This window comes from Oxyura jamaicensis, chromosome 5 (assembly GCF_011077185.1).
Source record: "Oxyura jamaicensis isolate SHBP4307 breed ruddy duck chromosome 5, BPBGC_Ojam_1.0, whole genome shotgun sequence".
In the NCBI taxonomy this organism is placed as follows: Eukaryota; Metazoa; Chordata; class Aves; order Anseriformes; family Anatidae; genus Oxyura; species Oxyura jamaicensis.
In genome coordinates, this window is record NC_048897.1 from 2,425,186 (window position 1) to 2,435,388 (window position 10,203).

Genomic DNA, 10,203 nt, shown 5'->3' on the forward strand with positions numbered 1-10,203 from the left:
TGGCCCCGCCGCCATCTCGGGGCGGAGCCGGCCCCGCGCTGCCCCTCCCCGTCCCCCTCCGACAGCGGGCGGCTGGCGGCGGTGCGGCTTTATTGCGGGCAGGGCCGGTACAGACAGAGCGGAGGGAGCGGGGCCCCGGCGCGGCGATGCTGAGGGGGAGCCCGGGGGCGCCCCCGGCCGTGTCCCCGCCGTCCCGGCGGCGCTCAGACGTAGCCGGGCTTCACCGAGAGGCGGCGGCAGTTGGGGCAGCCGCGGGTCCCGTTGGTCTGCAGACACCTGCAAGGGAAGGGGCGGGTGGCAGCGGGCTCTGTGCCCCCCGTGGAGCTTGTAAGGGGAGGGGGTAGAGCCCCGACCCCTTCCCCACTTCCCCCCCCCTACGACGGGGAGCAGCGCTGCTGACAGCAGAGCCCGCTGCCAACCTTCTAAGGGGAGCCTAAGTTTAGTGTATGTAGTGTATTTTTAAGTGGTTGATTTTTAGAACTAAGTTTCTGTCACGTATTATAGTTATAAAAATAAACGTATGCACAGCTAGTGTTCATTTGGTGCCACCAGCACAGTAACAGACTGCATGCCTTATTCAGCTCCATACAAAATCTACCTGAAAGAAAAGGGGGGTACTTAGGACAAAAAGCCAAACTGCCCCAAAGTCAATTGCCCAGGAGGAATTAAGTGAAATAATCCAGGAATTAGGCTAAGTGCCTACAAGGCAAGGATGTGAGTGAACAATCATTTAGAGGATGGAAGTGGGATGGATATTAGGGCCAAATCTCATCCTTTAAGGCCATGATATTAAATGGGATCCTGTGGGACACAGTTAAGCATGACAAAGCCTGAGGAACAACATACGTAGAAGTGTCCTACTCTGGGCACAAACAGCCTCTGACTAATATCATGGCAAGGATGTGTAGTACTTCCAGCTCATTACTTCAAGTGGAAGAAGTGGGAGCAAGGCAGGGCCTGGAGCTGGTTGTTCTTCTCCCCAATAGACTCTCCACACATGCCACAGTACAGCTCCATCTCCTCCACGCATTCATGGAACTTCACGACATGGTCACGCAATTCTCGCTGCTGCCCCTTTGTGCGATAGATCCTTTCACATAGGCAGTGGAGCTTCAGCAGGCCAAGCTGCACATGAAGGGCAGAAACAAGAAAAGTGAACAAGATGAAGACAGAGCGGTAGCAGAGGGACAGGAGACTACTATAACCCCATTGTCCAGCTAGAGAAAACATCAGCATAGCAAATTGTCCAAAGGATAGGATCAGTCCTAAGGACATTTGGTCTCGCAGCACTTCCTCACATTAACCGTACCCCCGCATCACAAAAGGGGAGAGGAGGTTTGAGGCACTCTGCAGCTTTTTCATCAAAATGGTCTTCCTGAACTATGCATGACATATGCTGCATTTCACTTTCCTCTGCCTCCAACCAGCACACTGTTCAGCTCTTGCTCAGCCAACAATAGTTTCCAAGAAGAGAACTCTAGTCCTCCAGCTCTATGGTTGTTTCACACTGCATTTTTACTGCTTCCCATTTCCCTGTTTATCCCACTGTGATTCCTCCTCACTTTACAGACTTGCACATTAATGATAATCTGTGCTAATGCCCACAACTAAACACTTGACAACAAAACAAGTCAAGCATCAATTGGTTAATATGGAGACATTAATAAGCAATAACAAGTCTGGATACTTGAACACTAGGCATCTTAAATTGCCTGACAGAAGACTACAGATAGTGCTGAAGAGATGCTACAGTATCCTACCTTGTTCCCTAGTCCCTCTGCCAGCTCCTGCGCCTTTTCAATGCTTTCCAGAGCCTGTGAACAGAGAGCACGCATTATCAGTCCTCAGTCTGATATATCAGAAACAGAATTCTATAAATACCCTGCCAGGAATTATTAAAAGAAAGAGGTAAAGAGGTACAAAGTAGAATTTGGATAAACAAGCATTCCTGCAATTCTGGAGACATAAAACAGCTGCCTGACAGATACAGCCCCCAAAAAGTTTATCCATAAGAAAAGCTTATCATTTCTGAACCACCACAAATAATCAAAGAGCTATGTTTCTGTTCCAGCCATAAACCACACAAAGAAGGGGTATGGTGTTGGCAGAGGCTGGTATTTGTAAGCAGAGAGAATATAGACTTATTTAAGCTCAGTCACACTGTCTTCAGGATTGGGATGAAGCACAAGCAAAGCAAGCCTTTTCCCCATCCTGCCCTACAGGCTCAGTAATCTTTGGGCAACTCCAATTTCATCTGTACCTGAGGGAGGAGAAGGGATCAGCACTATCTATATACCATGCTCTTCCATTTTTTTCCTGCTCTTCATATATCTGCTTTGTCCTACTTACACACGGTGCAGTGTAGGAGTGTACTGCTAGCACTCTTTTTCAGTCTGAAGCAAAATGTTTAGCATAGCAGCTGTCATACCAAATGAGTCCCCACTTTCCCCTAGATGCCATAGTGATCCCCACTGCTCTGATAATCAGTTGCTGTTTCCCAGAACTATCAAGTCCTGCTTTAAGTCCAATAGGAAGAAGAGACCTCCCTTGAGACACAATATTGGTAATGAGGAACATTATCAAATTTGCACCCTATAATTTGGCATCACCACTATTCTAGGAGATGAGGACCAGCTGAGATGAAAGAATGCACCTAGAATGCAGAGGAGATGGCATTAGACCTGTGGTGGCAGCAACCGCCTAGGGTAAGGAACTGACAAAGGAGGAAGGTAGGAACAGAAGAGCAGCAGTGAGAATGTAACTGAGAGCTGGGCCCAGGCAGAGTGACTGTGTAATGGAAAGCCTGGAATTAATGGCGGTGGCTAAGAAATGAAGTGAAGCCCATGAGGTGAAGGAAGAGGTGCTGAGAAGTCCAGGGGACTGTTTGTCTGAGACAGGAAAACGAAGACTGTACAAGTGTTTGGGCAAGCAGGCTGTGCCAACAGCAGGGGAGGAATTGGCATAGTATTGACTACATGCAGTGACAGGAAACTGGGACTAACTGAGAAGACTGGGAGGCTGAAGAAGACTGGGACAAGAACAGGGAATCTGAAAGTGGAAATACTTAAGTATTGCCATACTTAATTCTCATATTGGAATGAGTAGCATGAAAAATGGAAGCTGGGACTGGTAAAACTGAGGAACAGGCTTTATGGGGGGACTATTCAGTGCTGTAACATTTGAGGAGGTCACATTTGGGGCAAATGGGCATAAGGTCTCTGACCACCAGGGAAGACTTGTCTCTAACACCTGGAGCAGAATCCAAGGTCATTCCATTCTTTCACAGGTTTGGTGAGATCAGGGCTCTGCAAAGCCCTCATCAGGGTCTCACAGGTGAAAACTATTTGTGATAGCAGAGGGTGGCAATGGCTAAAGGTGAAACCAGGGATGTAGGAGTTAGAAGAGTGAATACTCACTTGTTTACAGGCCTACTTGCTGCATCCTGTATCACAGGACACACATGAGATGTGAGGCTTGGAAGGGATTACACTAGGCAGTTTTTATGTCCAGTTTTTTCTTCCAATGCAAACGTAGCATTTAGTTACTGACATTGCAAGGTGTATCTCACCCAGCTGATTTCCTACCATAGGGAACTTGGATGCTGACAGCACCGTGAACTTGTCTTTTCTGACAGACACATGCTGCTTTCCTTCTGAGATGCTTTTTACCTCATATACTTTGTGTCTCTCATGACTAGTAAGAGTGAAATTTCAGTACATCTACATCCAAAACGGCATCTTGATGTGTCACTGTAGAGGCACTGCAGGTTGTTCAGCACTAGTTCAAGACCAGCTTTTGAGCATCTCCTTCTGCAGCCTGCTAACATTCCTGCAGTGCAATCTGAAGCATTTAATACAGTCTGGTATTTCAGACACATACACTGCCTAAGTATTTTCAAAATAAGTAACTTCACCTCCTTGTACTGTGTTGACCTGCTGGCTATTCCCAAATCATTTTCTGCTCTCATTTGTTTCACATCACGGTTTATATACCTTCAAATTTCCTCCAGGAATTTGATGCCACATTTATCTGCAGAGCACATGGTGGAGCTGTAGAGCTGTCTAAAAATGATCACTAACAATAAGGAGCTTAGTCATATTGCTAAAAAGTAGGCAGTGGAATCTATTTCAGAGCATAAGGATAAGCTGATTGCCTACAACGGCAGGAGCAGACTTCCTTCCCCCAGTAAGTTTCTCAGAGTAGTGTTTAAAGTCATCAGGACCGACTACTGAGACAGTTCTGTAAGACACCAGGTTGACTCAGAAGGGATGTTCATACTGTTAGCAACAAATTCCTGGCTGAGGGACCATGTGGAGAAATGCAGCTGTACGAGCAACAGCTCTACTGCATGTTGATGGGCATTCAGCTCAGAAAGTGACTGCTCTTATCTCATCTAAAAAACTTGTGTAGAAACAAGTTTGTAACTGACCTTGTCCAGCTCCTTCTGGATCATCCAGCACTTAGCCACTCCTAGCAGCACCTGGATCTGTCCCAGGCGGTTTCCAATCTCTGTCATGATGCTCATGGCAGAATCATACCGAGGAAAGGCTGTCTGCAGAAGTGGGGAGGAAAATGCATGCTGTGCTTTGGCCTGCTTTTTACACCCTCTTGCCATCCCCTATGCCCTTCCTGGCAGGAAAGAGCTGTACCTGCACATCTTTGCGACTGAGATGGATATCAGCAAAGCACAGCAGACACAGTGCTTGCAGAGGCCGGTCACCATGCTGGAGGGCAATCTTCATGGACTCCTGAAAGAAATAGTCTTTAGTCAGCAAGAGAGCTTGCTTCTGGTTCAGAACGGGGCTGGGCTGTGCTCCAGCCACTGGAGGGTCAGCTCCAGAGAAATGGCACCACATTTTTAAAGGAACTACAATCTCATTCACACTCCCAACTAGGGGACATTCATAGGTCCAAATTTGGAGGTACCCAGGGCTACTTAGGCCACAACTCTAAGACATGGAGGCAACAGCAGTATCTATTCAGGTGTGAATGCCATTTCATTTCTTCCTCCCAGTCCTGTCCTTAAGCAAAATACCCTTGCTGACACCTCTGATGCTCTGCATCTGCCTACACCCTATACCTCACAGCAGTCCATGGCGTCTGCTAAGCGCCCCAGCTTCCGATAGGCCACTGCCATGTGGTACTGGCTCATTGCACGGTACTTCAAGCTCCAGCCTGTCCCGTAATCATTCACCAGCTCCGCTGCTTTACATGGGAAGAATAAAGCTTTCTCGTAATCCTGTAAGGCAGACAAGCAGACAGAAGTAGCTACAGCAAAATTAAAGGAAAAAAAAAATAAGGAGAAAAAAACAACTATTTTTGATTTACTAATGCTGCAACAGCTAGCTGGTTTTTGTACACTTTTCTTCTCCTGCCTGTCCTCTTCTACACACCTGGTTTTCTAAACTGACATGGATATCAAACTGCGGAAGGTGGAATTGCCATATGCTGAATTCATAATACTCCATGTGTTCAGGACACTGGAGAAATGACACAGCACATTAATTTTATATATTGCACCATCAGCCGTAAGCTGCCAGAACCATTTACCATCTTCTATAACTGAAGGCTGAAAACTCTCTGCTCTTGCATCAGCTCCACTTTCAGCATCCACATGGAGCTCTCACGTTCTCCATATGGCAAGTCAGGATCTCTGGGAGGCTGGTTTTTCAGCATTGCAGGAAACAGGGAACAACAACAACAACAAAAAAAAAATCACAGCCCTACCAAATTGACAATAACTAATAAAAAATATTTTAAGTATCTTTCTGCATTAAAAACTTCCTATAAAGAAATCTTATTTTACAATTAGTACATAAAACTATTAAAGATACCTAACCCATTCTAAAATGAGATATATGAACCTGCAAAAATTAAAAGCTTTTTTTTTTATTATTATTCTCCAAGATGCACAAAGGCAACCTCAAAATTTTCTGTTCTCTCTTCTTATTTCATACCTCAAAAGTCTACAGTGTAGTATTTGCCTCTTTATTTTTGGTACTATGAGGGAAATTTAACGAGTTTTCAACACTTTAGTTGGTGAATCTTCCATTAGTGATAAAAAAATAAGACTTTTGTGAAACTATTTGTTGAGTTTGTAATATTAGTTAGAACTGGCAAATCACCCCACCCACAGTTCCTGCCTGGCTTTGTACACACAAATAGCTATTTGCCTGCAATAGTGGTAGAGCTAGAAAGAGAATCTATGAGTTCTGGCTGCCAGCCCTGTGTGCAGACAGTGCCTCCTCTGATGTGATCTTTGAAGCTAAGTTTGATCTTTTCAATTCACAGCTGCTTCTGTTGTGCTATATCAGCATTCCCTAATCCTCCCATCCTTACTGCAACGGGGAATACTCACTGATGATTTTACAAAGTAGAGATTTTAACTTGAAACGCTCTCCCAGCGCTTCACTTTCTGTAGCAAACATGTAAGCTGAAATTCACACAATTTCCAATTCTTTCCATAATGAGTCAACCACCACCCCATCCTCCCACCCCTTCGGTTACTGCACCTTTATCTGGGCATAGAAGTTCCCAAGGCTGCAGCAGACTCGACACTCCAGCATCTTGTCGTCGTTGTTGTGTGCATAGCGTAAAGCTTTTTCAAAGCATTCCAAAGCCTTCTGGAAAACACTGAGGCCCAGGAATGCATTGCCCATGCTGAGGCTCACCTGGCCATTCAGCTGCAGGCTCACAGTGGTACCCTGCATGTTCAAGCATGTCTTACAGTAAGATATCGTTTTCTGGAATTCACAGAGTTTCTCATTGCTGCGAGCCAGGTTTAGGTAGCCCTCTGTAAGGTAATCCGGGTCTTCCAGCTCCCGTGCTGTGTCAATCTGTACCACTGCAAACTTCAAGTAGAAAAGTCAGTGTTTATAAAAGGCACGTAATTTAAATAAATACAGCTCAAAGACCCGTGGAGTAGCATCCTGCACTGGAGAAGTGGCTCATCTCTGAGCAGCACAGCATGGACTGAGCAGCACTGTATAAATGGAGCAGTTATCCAGATGTTTACAAGGCATGGGAGCAGTCTGAAGAAACCTCTCTCCACACTGCCTCTTGGACAAGGAAAATGAACTGGAATAGTAATAAGTGGAAAAAAATGTTAAATGGCCTTGAAGAGAAGCAGGTAAGGCAAAAAACATCTGACAATGCAGCTCATTTTTCTTTCACTCAGTTTAATTTATTCTGCTTTCTCTGGAATGCTTAAGCTATCAAAGTACTCAAAGAAACTAAGCAAGCTTCTTCATTCATCAGTTTCATACAATCCAATTACAGTCGAGTTGTATTAATCAATTTTGTTCTATAACCCTCAGGATTCATTGCAGTTCTCACAAATGATTTGAAGTCTTTTTCTTTTAGACCACAAGCTCTTCTGAGCAGGGACTCTCTTGTATGTTTTGTGATGAACCAAGCGCACTGCTGGCTGGAATTAATGCCCGTAGCAAAGGTAAATATTTAGCAATTTTCTCCACATGTGTTTGCATTAGAGGTTAACAATTAGATTTACAAGTAACTCCCAAAGGCACCAGTTGCTTCACTTTTGCACACTGGCAAGAGTTAATAATTTAAGCTGCTAGAATATATTACATATTCCACAAAATAAAAAACAATCAATTTGTTTATGCTTGGGTATGTGTGTTCACCCCCCTCCTTAGCACATTTTAGGAAGGCTGTTATGTGTATCCAGCAATGTGCACTAGCTTATGCTTTCCTGGATTCCCTTACCTTTCCATCAGTTCTTCATTACTTCCTGATAGTCACAGCCTCATTCCTTGGTGTGAAGTAATTTCTTTCTCCAAGAGATTGAGCATCATAACTCTTCTTAAATCCCAGTTAATTTCATATTTTAATTCACAGACCCCCTTTTTTCCTGTTATTTCCTCTCCCAGTGATTTATTGCTAAAGTTCTCCATCCTCTACCTTTGATCATTTGCAGTGTAAAATCTTCAGTTCGACTGAAGCCATTTTCTTTCCCAACACTGGGAAGAACTAGAATTCACCTACTCTGATCCTGTTTTCTGTTCTCTTCTCAGGCAAGAAGTTACAGCTCGAGCATTGTGAGCCCCCTCGTTTGCCTGTTTCTTGTTTCTGTGAAGCCTTCAGTATTTTCTTCAGGTAGCCACATCTTACCTTTTCGATTCTCTCTTCTCTAATCAGTCCGTTGTTTCTGCCACCACTTAATCAATCCCACATTGCTTCTCAGAATTTCTTTTTTTTTTTTTTTTTCTTCAAATGTTTTCCAAGTGTATTAATACCCCTCTTTCTTCTTCATGCTAAGCATCTGCTTTGTAGATATGGCTTTGATATGTGCACAGGTTTACCAGTAAGAGGACCCCCCCCCACACACCTTCTAAACAGCTACCAAAAACTTTTCAATGAGATGTGAGCACCCTCTTCACTTTTTATGCAAAATGTTGAATGATTACCAGTCTCTTAAGAGGCAGCCAAAACCATCAGGACAAGAATATCAAAGCCCTTTAGCAAGACCCTATTTCAGGCTGGGATAGTTTCTTAAGACTATTACAACATCCTCTTGTCTTTAGATTCCTGAGTCACTCTCTCCTAAACACTGCCTGCTACTATATGAGCATCCTGTGACTTCCCAGATCCACTTGTCAGCTTCCTTTTGTTCACTTATTCAGAAGCTTTATCCTCATGTTCTTTAAGTGAAGCTTCAGCTTCTTTTTGCCGACCTTTCATCAACCCTTACGTCCTTCTTTCTTCAATGCTATCCTGACAATAGGGAACATCTCTCTGACCTCAACTGTCAGACCCCTCCTGGAACATCTCTCATCACCCTTCACCCCCACCAAAAAAAGCATCTTCATTCCCCTCTTAATCAGTCCCCATGCAAACAGTTACAATAAAAAACAGTGTAAGATCTGTGTCAGATATCTAACAGCAGCTGAACAAGATAATAGACACCTCTTCTCAGAACTGACACTTACTCTATAGAATCTATTTGGAGATCTCTTTTTACACTAATGCATGCGCTATAAACAGTTTTTTACAGTAAAAAAAAAAAAATTAAAGGCCATGTTTTCATGCCTTTTTGTGAAGCCTGATCATATGGTGTGCCTGTATATGACAAATAAATCAAGAAAGGTCCCCACGATTGTCTATAGAACCTCATTAATCTGGGAATCCTGAGGGACCAGACCCAATCAAAAGCAGTACTCTGCATACCTTATGGGCTGGAGCTATTGGTCAACACAGTGAATAAGGCAGCCCACGATATGCACCCAGTAGCTGGTACCTCGGACTATATGCACAATAAAAGCCCTGATTTCACATTCTAATCTCCAGCCACTCTCCATAGTGGATGCAACACAATGGCATGCATTCATCTCCAGTTTGCCTTACCTTCAGCATATCTTTGTATCTGCCCATCTCTGCATGAGCAGTGATGAGGCAACCCAAAACCCGAAACCTGCCAGCAGGATCCGCAGACTTCTCCAAAACCCTCATCCAGACTTGCAGGGCCTTTTCGGTCTGATTAGACTGGTAAAGATGGAGTCCTTTTTCTATTTGTTGCTTTGTCTGGTCCTGACCCATCTCCCATGCATTAAAAAGCCTCATATACTAACCTCTAAGGAGAGCAAAAAGGAAGTACCCAAGAGAGAACACAACATAAAATGCCCTAATACAGGAGGGCGGGTTGTGCGCTCAGAAATCTTGTAGCCGTAAAAGCCCAGCCATGTAAGGGGGCTGGAGCTATGGTAAGCAATGGCAAGAAGTGGTTGTTCAGCACTGAAGGCAGTATCCCAAATCCATTAGGCAAACGTCTTGCTTGCTAAGACTCCGTCAATGCATTCGGCTGTCCAATCCCATAAACAAAGAGGAAAAACACAACAGGGAGAGAAAGAGAATAATCTCAAGCGACGGGAGTGAAACTCAATCTGAGCAGCCACTGCTGCCCCCCCCCCCCATTGGCTGCAGCTGTGCCTGCCAGTCTGGCTCGCATGGCTCCCAGGAATGCAACTCAGGATTCCCAGCTCCCAAGGTCAGGGTGAGCCAATTGCCCACCCCAGCCTGCCAGTATGCGGCTTATAAATACCCCAGGGAGAGACAATCAGCTGAAGTCACAGGGATGTCTCAGTCCTCTTGCCGTTCTCCCTTGCCATCCTCTTTTGCAAGCACTGGGGGGGCGGGCTAGCCTAGGAGGTAGCAGCCTCATCTAGGAATGTAGCTTTAAGAACA

At 44.8% G+C, this 10,203-nt stretch overlaps 1 protein-coding gene across 2 annotated transcripts; it reads right to left on the bottom strand.

Annotated features, from left to right (window-relative positions):
- Positions 1-138: 138 nt before the first annotated feature.
- On the bottom strand, positions 139-10,203 carry RAPSN (receptor associated protein of the synapse). 2 transcript variants are annotated; one of them, XM_035328911.1, is made up of 9 exons: positions 9,367-10,203; positions 6,513-6,851; positions 5,081-5,239; positions 4,650-4,748; positions 4,430-4,552; positions 1,761-1,814; positions 926-1,125; positions 200-276; positions 139-168 (listed from the first exon to the last, which is right to left on the bottom strand). In XM_035328911.1, the coding sequence occupies exons 1-8, from the start codon at positions 9,580-9,582 to the stop codon at positions 204-206; spliced, it is 1,263 nt and encodes a 420-aa protein (XP_035184802.1). In that variant the 5' UTR covers positions 9,583-10,203; the 3' UTR covers positions 139-168; positions 200-203. The 2 variants fall into 2 exon arrangements, with proteins under 2 accessions (XP_035184802.1, XP_035184801.1); XM_035328910.1 differs by lacking the exon at positions 139-168 and having other exon boundaries at positions 188-276; positions 9,367-10,198.